The 16970-nt window shown below is 35.8% G+C and overlaps 1 protein-coding gene across 3 annotated transcripts in view; it reads right to left on the bottom strand.

Moving 5' to 3' along the window:
• Nucleotides 1–16970, bottom strand: part of NOX4 (NADPH oxidase 4) — a 154682-nt gene that overhangs the window by 6362 nt on the left and 131350 nt on the right. For 2 of the 3 annotated variants that reach the window (XM_005879342.2, XM_005879340.2), the window contains exons 14-17: nt 13840–13959; nt 11879–11987; nt 4961–5029; nt 3308–3408 (exon numbers count right to left, since the gene is read on the bottom strand). In XM_005879342.2, the coding sequence (XP_005879404.1) occupies nt 3308–3408; nt 4961–5029; nt 11879–11987; nt 13840–13959 (399 nt within the window). The remainder of the gene's footprint in view (nt 1–3307; nt 3409–4960; nt 5030–11878; nt 11988–13839; nt 13960–16970) is intronic. The other variant, XM_005879341.2, reaches the window with a different exon arrangement.

Raw genomic sequence — 16970 nt, 5'->3', positions numbered from 1 at the left:
ATTCATTTTCTAAATTTAAAAAGTCATGCAAGGAAGGAACCACTCTCATACACAAGTGCAAAGTAAATTAAGTATAAATTGATTCGGCTTTTGCATTTTGGTAGGACAGTATTGAAATGTGCACACCCTTTGATCCAGCAATTCCATTTTAAGGATCCTAACCTATTGGAATACTCTCACATGGGTATGAGAATGTATGTGCCGTATGTGCAAAGATAATTACTGTCACATTAAAAGACAGGAGGCAACCTAAATATCCATACAGGATAGTAATGGTCATATCATCCATATTCTAAAATACTGTGGAAGTATAATGCTACAAAAATTTCATGAACAATATATGGTGTATCTGAAAAAGACTAAGCTGAGGAATTATATATTATAGATTCATTCAATTGTTCAAATTAACTTTTATATTTTCAATGTATATATTTAAATGTATATGCATTCATATATATGTACATATACTCATGCACTTACATATTGTATATGTATTTATATATGTATATGTACTTATATGTAAATACATACTTTTATATGTGTGTATATATCTAAGTGTATGTGGGGTGTGTGTGTGTGTGTGTGTGTGTGTGTGTATGCCAAGAATTGCTTAATCCAATTTGAATTTGTATTCTATATAGTTTATTATATTAATACCAACTGTTTAATATTCTGAATATTAAATTGTAGCCCAGCATATAGTATTAAACTTATTTAATTTATATCTTTCTTCTTTATTCCTATCTCTATATATTGTTTATGCAATTTATGTACACAAGGTTAATCAAAATTACACTTCTAAAATGAACCCTTCTATTTAAATAGTACCTTTTTCTAGTTAATGAACCCTTAAGATACTGATTCATTCTTTTCCAAACTATGCTACATAAAAATCCCTTACTATAATGTGTTGCCCTGGCCGGTGTGGCTCAGTTAGTGTCATCCTGTACACTGAAAGGTTGCTGGTTCAATTCCAATCAGTGCACACGCCTAGGTTATAAGCTTGATCCCCTGTGGGCGGCATGCTGGAGGCAGCTGATAGATGCTGTTCTCTCACATTCTCTCTCTCCTCCTCCCTTCCTCTCTCTCTAAAAAAAATCATTAAAAATATATTTTTTAAAATTAATGGATTTCAGTTGCCTGCCCAGAGCAAATACAGAAAGTGAAAGTTGTGCAGAATGTGAACAGTAGGTGGTGCACATTTGCTCATCATAAACCAACTTGAACCAGCTTGCTGTTTAAAGACAATGAAAAACCAAATAAACACACAAAATCCCTCTAAATCATGAACAGCATAACAAATACAAATTCTTAAGAAATAATGAAAGAAACCAATAATCCAAGTCTAATTCCCTGTAAATGATCCTCTATTGTTTTGGGGTTTGGTTTCAAAATGAAGCAAAAAACAAACAAAAAATCAATGTTTTCAACAGTATACTATGAAAACTAATAAAAGAATGCTTCTCAGAGGTCAGTTAAATGTCACCAAAGAGGAATGAGTCGTCGGTGGTGCACAGCAAGACCCAGGTCAGTCTGACAAGATGATCACACATAGGTGGATGATATCGGGGAAAGATGAAAAGTACTATAACCAAAACAGGGTTCGCCTTTAACTGGGCCTTCCATATTACAAAGGATCTCTGCTTTCTAAATAATGCTTCCTTCTTCAACCCCAAACTACTTCTTCAGGGGAAGGGAATACAGAACATGGCTGGTTTCAAACATGGCAAAAATCTTAAGTACATGAGTATATATTCCTTTTTAAATTTTGCTTTTGGGGCTCCACACCATAATTGCTAAAACAAAACCTCTGAAGATGGAGCCAAATGCCATGATGAATCTGATTTTTTTCAATACCTCATGAATTGGGATTTTATTAAGTTTCTCCACCTGGCCAGTGTGGCTCAGTGATTGAGTGTTGACCTAAGAAACAGGAGGTCACAGTTCAATTCCCAGTCAGGGCACATATCCTGGTTGTGGGATTGATCCCCAGTGGGGGTCGTGCAGTAGGCAGCTGATCAATGATTCACTCTCATCATTGATGTCTCTCTCTCTCTCTCTCTCCATCTCTGTTGCTCTCTCTGAAATCACTAAAAAAACATTTCCTTCCCCCCAAAATCTTCATCTCATAAGCTGTCTCATTCATTTGTAATCAAATATCCTTTTTATATTTATAAAATATATATTTAAAATTATGAATAAATCAACTACACACTAATAATTATAATGATAACTAAATCCAGAAAAATAATTAACACTAGATCCTTAGGGTCATAGGAAATTTTAAAAATTAAACAATCAATTTATGCACATTATTGTTGCAGAAAATGTTTGGTTAGCAACAAACAAAATTAGTTAAAATATAAAAATATATTGAATTTTGATAAAATTTTGCAGCTTTATCAGGATAGAAACACAAGTTCAAGTAGAAAACAAAATTGTGTTTAATTTCCAACTGCTAATGAAAGCTTGTTTGTGTATTTATAATATATGAGGTTGGTATCCAGAAACTATGATATTTAGATTTCCAGTAGATATATGTTTAAAACAGTTACATTAATATAAAATGCCAACATCTGCAATATGTTAGAAATTACAGCCTTAGCAACTACTTAACCTTATGATGAAACTATTTCAATGGCAACTTTAAAATGTGTAAATGGGTATATAGTTTTCAAAATTCTTTTAAATTAGAAGACAAATGGGTTGTCTACTCTACGCCCTAAAGTAAATTCTTTCCTTCAATAGTAATCTCTACCGATCATAGATAGTCCATAACGCTAAGATTCTTTACAGTTATAGCTCCCAAGAAAAATAATTTTGTTTAAAAATATTCCTGACTTAGAGACTGCAAATAACAACTAAGAGCTTCAAATAATGTATTCATTCTGATAAAAAGATACAAAAAAACTGACTTTTAAGTTCATGCATTGTTAGAATATTTGTAGAGCTCCCTTGTTTGCCAACGTGATTTTGAAGCACTTTTCCCATGATCACCTGATATATGCTGTGGGAACGAACACTCATTTTAATATGGGCCTATGTACATTTAAAAGTAGGTGGAAGAGTCTAGTTCATAAATAATTTATAGACTATTTCTAAGCCAAATTTTAATTATTTGGCATGACACTTTCGTGAGGTGTTCCCTGCCTTGCTTCCTCTTTTGATAGTGATAAGTGAGTGTTTAAGTGGCTTTCTAATTTGTAAACCCATTACTAAGTCATCTTAAAAACTCCCTGTAATGACTTGGGAATATTTTAATTGGATCATTAACCACATGTCAAATTTGCTGAGGAATAGCACTTACCCTCTGTTACATTTTGCTATTTCATCAAACAGGAGTTTCCACTGAGGACGTCCAATATAAAGTCTTGAATTCAGCGCTTGATATTTTTCTCCAATTATTTTCTGCCACAAAGAAAGCATTACATTTTATATGACACAGAGTTGGCAAACTGCCCATTTCTCTAACCTCATTTCTGCTGGTGCTGTGGCTTCCTACCAAATTGCTGTGATCTAAAGAATATAAGTGGCAAATGGCAACCATGCCACTTATGAAGTACAGTAAGTTAGAACATCATTTCCTTCCTGTTTTCCTTTAAAATCCATTCTCTTCCTGAATGCCATTATTACAAATGGCTGATTTGCTTCATTTTTAAACAACTGCAATGTTGAAGAATGCATTCTAATTGCCTACTTTCAAAAAGGATCTCAGCACATAAATTTTATTGAATTGTTTTTGCACTACAAATACAGTTGTCATATTTGGCACATTAGATGGGTAAAATACTACAAACTGTAATCATAAATTTGGGGAAATGATCTTAGACAAGACAACCTAAGACAGAAGAGCTCCAAATCTCGGGTCTATTAACAAATAACTCAAATAAACTGGTTTTTGCAATGAACAGAATATGAGATCTGAAGAATCAGAGTGAAGTGAGAAGAGAGGAACAAGTGTCTGAGTCCCAGGCAGACAAACTGAGAACCAAATGCGATGTATACTCTATACCTTCATTAGAGCAATACCATGAAGATAATGATACCGACTTGCTTCACGAGAGCAGTAAAATAAAATATTTTTACATACCAAGTAGGGAAGAACTCTGACTAGAAAAAATAGGGTGAAATTAGTTTTGAAGTAACTGACAAGCATTCATAATTTGTATTCAAAATACTACAGAAAATGTATGATAGAAAATACTAAAATAAAGCGTGTGAAAGCAGTCATGCCCAGATTTACAAAATTGTGCAGCTCTTCACGGTGTATGTAAATATCAATTTCTTCATCTATAATATCGGATAGCAATATCTCCTACCTCTTGAATCTGCTGGAATTCCATGATTGTGTACATTATTGCTTAGCACAGTGTCTCACACAGTGAATAAATAATGTGATAGCTATTGCTATTCTTTTTAGTTTCCCTTGAAGGGAAATAAAACTTTTTTGTGTATGACCTTATTTTTCCCCCCCACAAAACCTCCTCTTCATACATAAAGTCACAAGACTGTTCAGTTATGGTCTGGCCTCTATAGGTAAAGAACTTGAGGCAATAGTGAAGAGGAGAGAGATGAAATACTCGTAAGGTCTGCTCTATCTCCCTGTGAGGTGGACAAAAAAATCTCCCAAAAAACAAACAAAATAAAAATATCAAAATATAGGGTACCCCCCTGCAAAAGTATACACATTTTAACAGCTGGTAGCTCACTTTTGAAAATGTAATGTATTTTAATAAATGCTGCCTTTATAATTATTCAAAGTGTGTACATACATTTTGGGGGACGCCCTATATGTTTAACTTTAAGGACAAGCCATGAGTTTTCTGGACACATTCCAAGAGGCCTTCCTGTGGGAAACTTCTTCAAACCACCTGCAGAAATGTTCTCCCTGCACAGCCCTGCAGTAAACCTCCTATTACCGAGAGACTCGTTTCATTTACAGTAACATCCAGCCACATACCTGCATCCCATCTGTTTGACTGAGGTACAGCTGGATGTTGACATAGTCAGGTCTGTTCTCTTGCCAAAGCTGAGAGGACATAAAAGTAAGTAGACATTAAAATTATTTCTGTAGACTCAGACTTCCTCCTATTCTAACACATGGGATTCTAGAATTTGTTAAAATGTATCTTGTCTAATCACAGTCAATATCTACAAGCAAATACATATAAAACTGCATACATATACAGGGGTGGGCAAAAGTGGGTTTACAGTTGTTCCTATGGAAAAAGACATGAAGGTTTTCATTATTACAATAGCTTCATTAACTTGTGTTTTACATACTCACAACCGTAGACCCACTTTTGCCCACCCCTTGTGTAGTGTGAAAGTAATGATTTAAAACAAACTTACATACTGGGACTCAAAGTAGATGTTCTAGGAATGCAAAAGAAGTCATTTTGCTGATAGGGAGTGATTAAGTAGGGCTTCATCACCCCTCTGGCACCCTTTACAATCTTAAGGGCATGCAAGAAGTAACTGAGAGACTTCTATTGCCATTGACTACCTGGCCCAGAGCTTTCTAGAAAGTTACTTAACTTTTCTAGGCTTCAGCTTCGTCATCAGGACAATTATACGGTTGAAGGACATTATTTCACAGATGGCAATTCTGAATTATAAAATCCTAATAAAAACATATTTTACCTTAAAAGTGATGAGATGCTTATCAACACCCATAATACTTTGAGTTCCTTTGCATTTATTTACTTATTTATAAATATATTTTTATTGATTTCAGAGAGGAAAGGAGAGGGAGAGAGAGATAGAAACATTAATGATGATAGAGAATCATTGATTGGCTGCCTCCTAATATTTGACAAAGGAGGCAAAAACATACAATGGAGTCAAGACAGTCTCTCAATAAATGGTGTTGGGAAAGTTGAACAGATACATGCAAAAAAAAGAAACTAGACCACCATAATAAATTTAAAATATAATCTCTAGTAATATCCGATCCAATAGCTGCCTCAAATTATATCCAAATGCTAAATTCACTTTAAGGCCCTTTCTGAACTGAATCAGGATTCATGGATTTTAACTGAGAAGAAACTGAGGGTTTTCCAAGTCCAGTAATGGGTAGCATCTCACAAAATACATGTTTTGTGCTGATTCTTATCTTAAACTAGAGGCCTGGTGCACAAAAAATTGTGCACTCGGGGGGTCCCTCAGCCTGGTCTATGCCCTCTTGAGTGTGGGACCCCTCGGAGGATGTCCACCCCAGTGGGGACCCTCACCCCATGGAGGTTTGGCCAGCCTGGGTGAGGGGCTGATGGCTGTTGTCAGGCTGGCCACCCCCCCTTTAGGGTGGGGGGTCCCCACTGAGGTGCCTGGCCAGTGTGGGTGAGGGGCTGAGGGCCATTTTCAGGCTGGCCAAGCACCCTGGCGACGAAAGCTCCCAGCCTCTCCTTTTTCATTTCTTCTTCTTTTTCATTCTGGGATTTATTTACCTTCTATAATTGAAACTTTATTGCCTTTAGCGGAGGCCTGCGGAAAGCTTGGCTTCCTTCTCCAGGGGGGGCAATCCACTCCTGCTCGCTCCAGCTCCGTGGCCACGGCTGGCTGAAAGCAGGTATCTGGGGTTTATTTAACTTCTATAATTGAAACTTTGTTGCCTTCAGTGGAGCTCAGAGCCGGCTGGGAAGCTTGGCTTCCTCCATCACTGGAGCAACCAAGCCTCCTGCTCGCTCCAGCTCTGTGGCTGCTGGCCACCATCTTGGTTGGGTTAATTTGCATATAGTCGCTCTGATTGGCTGGTGGGCGTGGCTTAAGGCATAGCAAAGGTACGGTCGATTTGCATGTTTGTCTTTTATTAGTGTAGATGCCTACCAGGATGGTGCTCAAAGACTTCTACCTCAAAAACTGGTGTTTGTTGCCCGCAGCCCCCAGAAAGAACTATGAAGATTTGAATAATGTCCTTAATGATTTCAGTGTCTCCATTTTAACTTCTCCCTCACAGAAGATACATAATAACACATACTAAAGCAACAATTTTCTTCAAGTCCAGAGAGCAGTAAAAATAACAAATACATGGATGGACACAATCTTGTAAATGGATTAGGATTATAATATCATGCATAAAGATTATGCTTTTCATTTTTCCTTCTCCTGCCTGTCACTCTTCCTTATTTTCCTCACAAATAAAAAAAATAGCAGAATGTAACTCCTGAAAGGAATTTTATAGATCACTAATAGGAATGATAGCCATCATTTATTAAATACATCCAATAGATTCTTTGAATAAGCTAAATCTCACATCAGACTTCAAGTGCTGTTATCCTCATTTATACATTGAAGGCATCAATGGGGTTTATAAAAGTCAAGTGATTTACCCAAGGTCTCAGAGTCAGTATGAAGTAGAGCCAGTGTCCCATTTTATTTTATCTTTTTTGTTGTTAATCCTCACCTGAGGATATTTTTTCCACTGATTTTTTAAAGAGAGAGAACGAAAGGGAGAGAGAGAGAGAGAGAGACAGACAGACAGACAGACATCGATGTGACATTGACTGGTTGTCTCCTGCACATGCCCCAACACAGGCGGCTGGGATTCAGCCTGCAACCTACATATGTGCCCTTGACCAGAATGGAACCCAAGATCCTTCAGTTCCTAGGCTGGCTCTATAACCACTGAGCAAAACAGGCTAGGACCACTGTCCCATTTTAAATGGAACTCCAAATGCCTGATATAGCCCTGCTTCCTTTTTTATTTCCCCAATGTGATCTATAGAAGTGAAGTGATGTGAAGTGAGGCATGTAGTTATTGGCAGAGTTGGTATCAGATCACCTGACATCTAGCCCTGCACTCATTTCTAAACTCACCAGGTTGGACAATCCAGTCAAGCAAAAGAGCCACCTAAGGTGCAGCTTTTGTAATCATTTCAGATAGTCTGACACTAAGACTGAGCGGCTAGGGCAGCTAGATAATTATGTTCTAAGCATTCTAGAATGATGCATAAGAACTCACAGTTGGAAGATTGATATTATTTTTAGGTTAAAATATCTAATTTAATTTTCAAGTTAAAAATACCCTTGCACCCCAGTCAGTGTTGCTCAGTGGTTGAGCATCAACCTATGAACCAGGAGGTCATGGTTGGATTCCTGGTCAGGGCATATGCCTGGGTTGTGGGCTTGATCCCCAGTGTGGGGTGTGCAAGAGGTAGCCGACCAATGATTCTCTCTCATCACTGATGTTGCTATCTCCCTGTCCCTCTCCTTTCCTCTCTGAAATCAATAAAAATGTATTTAAAAATACCCTTTCAAATAAATGAGAATAAAAACTTTAAAAATTGAGATTGCAATTATATTTAGTAATTAATGGCATAAGCAAAATATAGCATACCATCCAATATGTCTAAAAAGTATTTGGATTAAAAATTCAACTCAGAAAGTGTGGGCTAGAATAAAATACTATTTTTTATTTTTCAATTATAGTTGATATTCAATATTATTTTATATTAATTTCAGGTGGCTAGATACTAATTTTAAAATGATATATGCATCCCCATGTTCATGTTAGCATTATTTACAATAGCCAAGATATAGAAACAACCTAAGTGCTCATCAATAGAGAACTGGGTAAAGAAAATGCGGTATATACTATAGGCAATGGAATATTACTCAGCCATAAAAAGAATGAAAGCTTACCATTTTTGACAACATATACAGTCCTAGAGGATATTATGCTACGTGAAATAAGTCAGAGAAAGACAAATACCATTCGATTTCACTTATATGTAGAATCTAAAGAACAAAATAAATGGACAAACAAAACTAAACAGATGCATAGGTACAGCGAAGAAACTGATGGTTGCCAGAGGGGAGTGAGTTGGTGAAAAATTGAAGGGATTAAGAAGTACAAATTAGCCTGGCCAGTGTTGCTCAGTGGTTGAGCATCGACCCATGAACCAGGAGGTCATGGTTTGATTCCCATTTAGGGCACATGCCTGGGTTGTGGGCTTGATTCCCAGTAGCGGATGTGCAAGAGGCAGCCAATCATTGATTTTCTCTCATCATTAATGTTTCTATCTTTCTTTCCCTCTTCCTTCCTCTCTGAAATCAAGAAAAACATATTTTTTAAATGAAGTACAAATTGGTAATTACAAAATAGTCATGGGGATATAAAGTGCAGTATAGGGAATGTAGTCAATAATATTGTAATATATATGGTGCCAGAAGACTCCATTTGGTTTTCAAAAATACTTTTACCTACTCTCACTGAGACTGTATGTAAAGTCACTATGCATTATTGCTTTTGGTCTCTCCCCCCCGCGCCACTCTCTCTCTCTCTCACACACACACACACATACACACACACACACATATACACATATACATGCATCAAATTGTTACTTTGCAAACAGAAAATAAAAACCTTTTCTTTTTAACATCATCCAAATGTAAATTGTTTTAGTATCTTCTGGGGGAGTTTTTCCAGTATTACTTAAAAATAAATTTTAATTCATTCACAGCCTCCAACTCCAGAAAATCCTGTCTCTGCATCAACCTAGAAAAAATACTCACAAATTGGAAAGTGGTAAGTTTGCTCCTCTAGACAATTTTTCCTTCCTTAGCCTCAAAGACAGAACTCCCTTTCTCTCTTGCTACTACCTCACTGACCACTGGGACCAGTCTCCTTTGTTAGCCATTACACACCTTTCACTTCTCTGGAAATTGCAGTATCCCAGCGCTTGCTACTTTCACACACATTCCCAAGATGATCAGCAGTCAGATCAGTCTCGTTCATAACCTTGCAATGGCTACTCATCTCTCATTCAGCAGGTCTCTAGTGTGTCCCAGAAATGTGTCCTTTTTTTTTAAGTTGTGGTAAAACATATTATAAACTTACCATTGTAACCATTTTTAAGTGTACAGTTCAGTGGCATTAAATACATTCATACTGATGAGCAACCATCATTACCATCCATCTCCAGAACTTTTCTTCTCAAACTAAAACTCTATCCATTAACCAATAAATCTCCATTTGCCCTCCCTCTCATGCCCTGGTGGCCAGCATTCTAGGAAATTAACTACTCTAGGTATCTCATATAAGTAGAATCAGATAATATTTGTCCTTTTGTGTCTAGATTAATTAAATTAGTATAATGCTTTCGAGGTTCATACATATTGTAAAATGTCTCAGAATTCTATTCTTTTTCAGGCTGAATAATATTCCATTTTATGTATATGCAGAGTTTTCTTTATCCATTCATCCATCAATAGACATTTGGATTGTTTCCATCTTTTGGCTACTGTAAAAAATGCTGCTATGACCATTGGTATACAAATATCTGTTCAAGTCACTGCTTTCAATTATTATGGGTATATTTCCAGAATGCATCTCTTTTTTTACATAAAATCCAAAGGCCTTATGTAATCTGTCCTTTTCCCAGAAAACACATACGATCTCTCTGATTGCTGTTCCTACTAATTTTCCTCTTGCTTACTCGGCTCTGCCCACAAACTTCACTTTCATCTTGCTCCAGTCTAATACTATTGCATCAGAGTGCTTGCCTGTGAAGTTGGGTCCCTCTGCCCTAAAATTTTTTGCCCAAGATAACTGCCTGTTCATTCACTTTACTCAGGTCTCTGCTAAAATACCAATGTTGGTGGGCATTTCCAAATATTCAATATATATTAATATGTCCTCTATCATTTACTCTTTGTTGCTTTACCCCACTTTCTTTTTCTTCTTTGCCCTAATCAGAATCAGACATCCCATTTCTTTATTGGTTTATTGTCTTTCCTCCCCACTTAGAATGTAAATCACATGAGACCAGACACTTGTTTTTATTTTGGTCTCTGATGTAGCTCCATGTCCCAGAATAGTTTCTACTTCATAGTAGGCAGTTAATAAATATTTGATGAGTGACAGAATGACTGATTGAATGGGTGAATATCTGCACAAAATGGCATGTATGATATTCATCGCTATGCTCTTTATAATAAAATTATAAATACCCATCCTGAGGGAATGGTTAAATAAATTAGACACATTCATACTATGAAGTACTATATAGCAGTGAAAAGAATGAGGTAACTCTATATGTACTATTATTAACAATGTTCAAGAGAATAGTCATAAGTTTAAGAAAGCAACTTCCAGAGCAATACAAATTATGCTAGAATTTATAGAACATGCGGGACTTCCCTCTTGTTACATAGATTGGGTGGGGAAAGTAGTTAGGGAAGATTTTGCTTTATCTGAATTATTTGTAAAAATTGCACCAAAGATGCAAAAAAAATGTGTATTACTTATACAGCTTGAAAAAAATAAAGATAGATATATTAATAGATAAATAATAGGTCACATGTAGGAGAGATGAAGAATGTCTGCTTTCATACTTATAAGAACTAAAACTTAGAATTTGGGATTTTGGAAATTCTGCATAATGTGCCAACAGTCTGGTGATGGTCCATTTAGAATAGCAAAGGTGAAGATAAAAGTTAAGAGCTATTAGAACAAAAGATGGGAAATGTACTAGCAATGGCCTGCTGATGTTTCCCTCTATTTGCCTTCCCTCACCACCCCATATGCATGCATTTGCATACATCATACACATATATATGCCCATATTAATAGTGCATGCATTTCTATGTTAAAATATTCCATGTTAGAACGTATCAATCATCATTTCTAGGTTAAAACATGTCATAGATACATACACATAATCATAGATATCAGTATCTAAAAAGATGTGTACCAAGTAACAAATGTTATCTCTGTATTGTTTTTTAATTTAAAGGATTTTTCCTTCTTACTACTTATTTGCATATTTATTTTTATTTTTTCTGTAGCAATCATTTAGAACTTGAGCAATTTGAAACATAATAACTATGTTTTTAAATTTAAACACTGCAAAATTGGAAACAAACCTAATTTTACCTTATTATGCAACACACAGAGTAAGTCTGCAAACCAACGGAAGGACTGGATATCTCTGCACACCCAAATAAAATACAGTCTCCTAAGCTTGTAAGGTTTCCAGTCATCCCTTTAAGATAAAAATAACACAATAATGATTAGGATGGCAAAAAGTTAAGAATCCCTGCATCTTTGAAATTTTTATTTTCACTAGTAAGTAACCAACAGAAAAACAGCCATTTACATTCAAGCATCAGACATAGCACTTACTGTAACTCCCAAAGGAATGTAAAATGAATATTCTGAGTCAAAGACAGGATATGCTCCATAAATTCAGTGTCCCTACTTGTGAATATTATATGCATATCACCCATTTCCAGTTGAAGGTAATGAACTAAACTCCTGGATCAGAATACTTTTAGCCCTACATCTCAGGGAAAAAAAGTTCCCTATTTTCTTTGAATTCTATCACACAGCAGGGCTCCAGTCTAGTCCTTAGTCCTCATCATTCTTGCCCTGGCTTCCAGGCAAAGGGAACCAAAACCATTCCAGAAATTGGTTGTTTATCCCCTTCTTAATATCATTAAAGAAGGAGATTTCATAACTGCCTACTATGTAATGCATTCCAGTAACTCATGACTCCAAGTCTGGATTCCTACTTATAATTAGGAAGTAGGCTTGAGGTTAAGAAAATATTCTTTTCTTTTCATAACTTTAGGTGTCCAAGTAACTTGCAATATGTTTTCAGAAACAAATGATTTCTGGCATGCAATATGGTTATTTTTCTAAGAACCTCCAAAAAGGCCCAAATTTATATCAAGAATTTAAAACTGAAGTAAAATATCATTAAACACATCATTTCAACTTACTGGTTCTTTTTTGGTACTCCATAAAACAGATTTTTAATGCAAATTATGTCTTGTACGTGAATGTATGTAATAGAATTGAGAATAATTTCCTACTGTCATTTTGTTTGTGTTTTCATGAGAATTAATAAATTAATTTTTTCTTATAATCCTAGGACAGAAATAACTGTAAAAGTCTTTCCTGGTTAAGCAGTCTTACCTCTGAAATTAATAGTCTTCTGTCTTATTTATTTATTTATTTATTTTTGTTAATCCTCATCCAAGGATATTTTTCCATTGATTTTTTTAGAGAGAGTGGAAGGGAGGGGGAAAGACAGAGAGAGAGAAACATGGACTTCAGAGAGACACATCAATTGGTTGCTTCCTGCACATGCCCCGACTGGGGCCGGGGATCAAGCCTGCAACTGAGGTACACATCCTTGACTGGAATCAAACCCAGGACTCTTCAGTCCTTGAGTTGATGCTCTAGCCATTGAGCCAAACTGGCTAGGGTTCTTCTGTTTGTTTCAAATTTGCCAAGTAATAGATCAAGGAATGATGGGCTCATTCTGTCATCTCAGAAAAGCTCTCCCTGATCATATTTACGATAGATTTAGCCCTTATTTCTATATCCCACGAATACTTCTTCTTATCATAGTTCTAATATTTTCTTAAGTAATATTATTTATGAATTTCTCACTGGTTTATTTTTATCTCCCCCTTTTGAACTAAGCTTTTTAAGGGAAGGGGCTCAGTTTCATTCATTGATGTATTACCTGTACCTACCTATAAGATAAATTGGCACATAGGTGCTCAAAAATATTTGACAGACGGATACATAGTGCACTTAACACTGATGAGACAGTAGAGAAATTAAGGCTGGTGGAGTAACTCTAATAAGGATAAAGACAGAAGAGTGCAGAGCTGCAGTACTGACATATTTCACAAAACATCATGCTGAAAGCCAAAGGCCATATATTGAGAATCACTGAATTATTCCCTTCATCAATCAGTAAATGAAGTTCCTTCAATAGCAAGTACAAGAAATCTATAAGGAGACACTTCATATAAAAGAGAGATGTCTAAAATATCGACAGTTCTTTATTTGGATGAATAAAATAGATCAAAATGACATACAGCAAGGTGTTGAGTATTGACGCAAATGGAGTTACTCCAATGCCTCCGGCCACGCAGAGGCTAACCTCATAGTTCAATGATTCCTCAAATGGACTTCCAAATGGACCATCAATATATAGCCTATGGAGAGGAAGACAAAGGTGGAAAAGATGAAAATAAGTTCAGTTACTTTATTGTTTCTCATAGTGACAAGCCTAAAAACAAGAAATGTTGTTTATGAACTGTCGATATTAACAGTACATCTGTTTCTAAGCATGCCTCTTTTGAGGGAAATATTAATTAATCATATAAAAAATATACATTGGACCATGATAGATAGCTAACAATTTAACGCTCTGATACTATTATATTACTATATTTGACTAAATTAAAATACCAACTGCTTTATGGTGTCTATATTCAATAAATAATGTTCTCTTTAATGGCAAAGTCAGTAGCAGAAGTAGTTACTGAAAACATTTACTATGTGAACAGGAAAGTACTAGAAAGAAAGAAAAGAAACTAATCTAGTTCCTCCTGTTGCCCCAGTTAGGTTGTAATAGTATAGAAACAGATGAAGAACAGTCTCAAAGGAATATTTAATTACTCTACTTGTGATTAAATATTTAACTGTGTGTGAGACAGTGAATCCTTCTTAACTGCAAAAATACTTGTTAATTGTTAACTCAATATTCATCTTCCCATTCTTTCCTAGTAACAAAAAACTCATTTCATCTAGGGAAGCAAAGTACCCAGACAAAAACACTACATTTGCCAAGCTCCCTTATCTATTTTGGTTGCGTGACTACCTTCTGGTTAAGGTGGTGTAAATGTAAGCGAAATTAGAAAAACTGGAAGAAGCTCTCAGTTGAAAGTTGCCTCTCTCTCTCTCTCTCTCACTCTCTCTCTCTCTCTCTCTCTCTCTTTCTTCTTTTTGTTTGTTAATCTTCACCCAAGGGTATTTTTCCCCTTGAGAGTGGAAGGGAGGGGTAGAGACAGAGAGAATAATTGATGGGATTGAGCCTGCAACGGAGGTACATGCCCTTAACCCAGCAGTTCTCAACCTGTGGGTAGCGACCCTTTAACAGAGGTTGCCTAAGACCATCAGAAAACACATATATAATTACATATTGTTTTTGTGATTAATCACTATGCTTTATGTTCAATTTGTAACAATGCAAATACATCCTGCATATCAAATATTTACATTATGATTCATAACAGTAGCAAAATTACAGTTATGAAGCAGCAACGAAAATAATTTTATGGTTTGGGGTCACCACAACATGAGGAACTGTATTAAAGGGTCATGGCATTAGGAAGGTTGAGAACCACTGCCTAAACCAGAATCAAACCTGAGACCCCCCAGTCCATGGGCTGATGCTTTATCCACTGAGCCAAACCGGCCGGGGGTGAAAGTTACACTCTTTATCACTCCCCCTTTCTTTCCTTCTTCCTGGTGTCTAAAATGTTGACTTGATGGTCTAAATATTTATCTTTTATGACTACAGAATTATCAAACCCTCTATGGCTACCTAGTTCCAGATATCTTTATGTTAAAGAAAAATGAACATGTATATAGGGCACTGCCATTTTAAATCTTTTTTTTCTATTATAAAAAATAACTTTGCTAAAAAATAATAACAGTCCTAAGAAGTACATTTATGTTGTCAGTCTTATGATATACATGTCTCTCATTGCTAGGAGTGATTTTAAGAGACCACTTAAGATTAGGCATCTATGGGCTTACCAGTGAAGTGTTTAGTAAATGTTTACTAAATGAATTAATGAATGGATAGTCTTGTGACCTCTGAGGTCTATGGCATGTAGTCCATGTATACTATTAGTCACTGCCATGATCTGGTTTCCTTTCCTTCTGGGTACTCACTGGACTACACTTCCTGGGCTTTTGGTAGTTATATTGAACCTTATGTCTAATTCTGACCACTGGGCTGTAAGTGGAAGCAATATCTGTTATTCCTGGAATGAGGCAAGGAAAACTCTGTCCCTCTCATGGAAACTAGAAGACAAAGCCAACTAAATCCTTGAAGGAAGCTGTCCTAGAAGGTGACTTGACCCTCAGGAGACACTTTATGAGCAAGAAATAAATGGGTTTCACCACATTTTCAGGGATTTTTCAAGGTTAACTAGTTACTGCAGCAGAACATAGACCCTCTTGACTACTACATGTTCAGTACATACTTAAATCCTGCAAACATGCAAGAGTAGTGCTTTAAAAAATACTCCATCTATTTTAAAAACTACTTATTGTACCTCAAGAAAAAATTACTCAAAGTTTAAATGCTTAAAGTAGTATTCCCAACATAGCAAAAATTCACAAAATACTGATAGATCATATACTCACAATATGCTTAATTCTTATTACATCTGTTTCATACTTTAAAGCTTATTTACTCAACAAACAAACGTATATTTAAAAGTTAATGATACAACATATTGGATTCTTAATAAAAATCTCAACATATCAGTGGCTCAAAAGCAACATATGTAAATTGATTCTACCACTTTCCACCATGTGAGCAAATTTAGAACATAAAACATTAAGCAATAAAATTGGGATTAAAACTAAGTATTTCTAATTGCAAAAATAAGATTATTGTAAATCTCTACAATTATTTTGAATCCATTAGACTTAGTTCAATCTTCTCTTAAGCATTCATTACTTCATTCAACAAGTTTTATTTCCACTTGCAATGTGCCTGATACTGTTCAGTGTCTGGGATACAAAAGTGAACAAGTTAGAACAAGCCCCTGACCTCATGGATCTTTGACTCTAGTGGGAAACGGGCTAGCTCATAAATAAAGATATAAAAAGATATGTGATATAATGCTACATAGTGATATATGCTTTTTTTTCAATTATTATCGAAGCTAGGTGATTTAGTGCATAAAAGTTCATTATACGGTTCTGTTTACTTTTGCATACACTTTAAATTTTGCATAGGCAGTTTAAAGGGATACTCAATGAAAGTCTCTCTCTCTCTCTCTCTCTCTCTCTGTGCCGTTTGAGCAGAGACCTAAATGACATTAAGGAGCTAGACATAAAAGCACCTGGGAGAAGAATCTTTCCAGCAAGATATAAAAGCATCTGGGAAAAGTAACAGGAACTGCAAATAAACAATTCTTGGCTG

The sequence above is a fragment of the Myotis brandtii genome, unplaced genomic scaffold, assembly GCF_000412655.1.
Source record: "Myotis brandtii unplaced genomic scaffold, ASM41265v1 scaffold594, whole genome shotgun sequence".
Classification (NCBI taxonomy): domain Eukaryota; kingdom Metazoa; phylum Chordata; class Mammalia; order Chiroptera; family Vespertilionidae; genus Myotis; species Myotis brandtii.
Note: the sequence above shows the minus strand (reverse complement) of the source record. Positions and strands in the feature narration are given on the sequence as shown.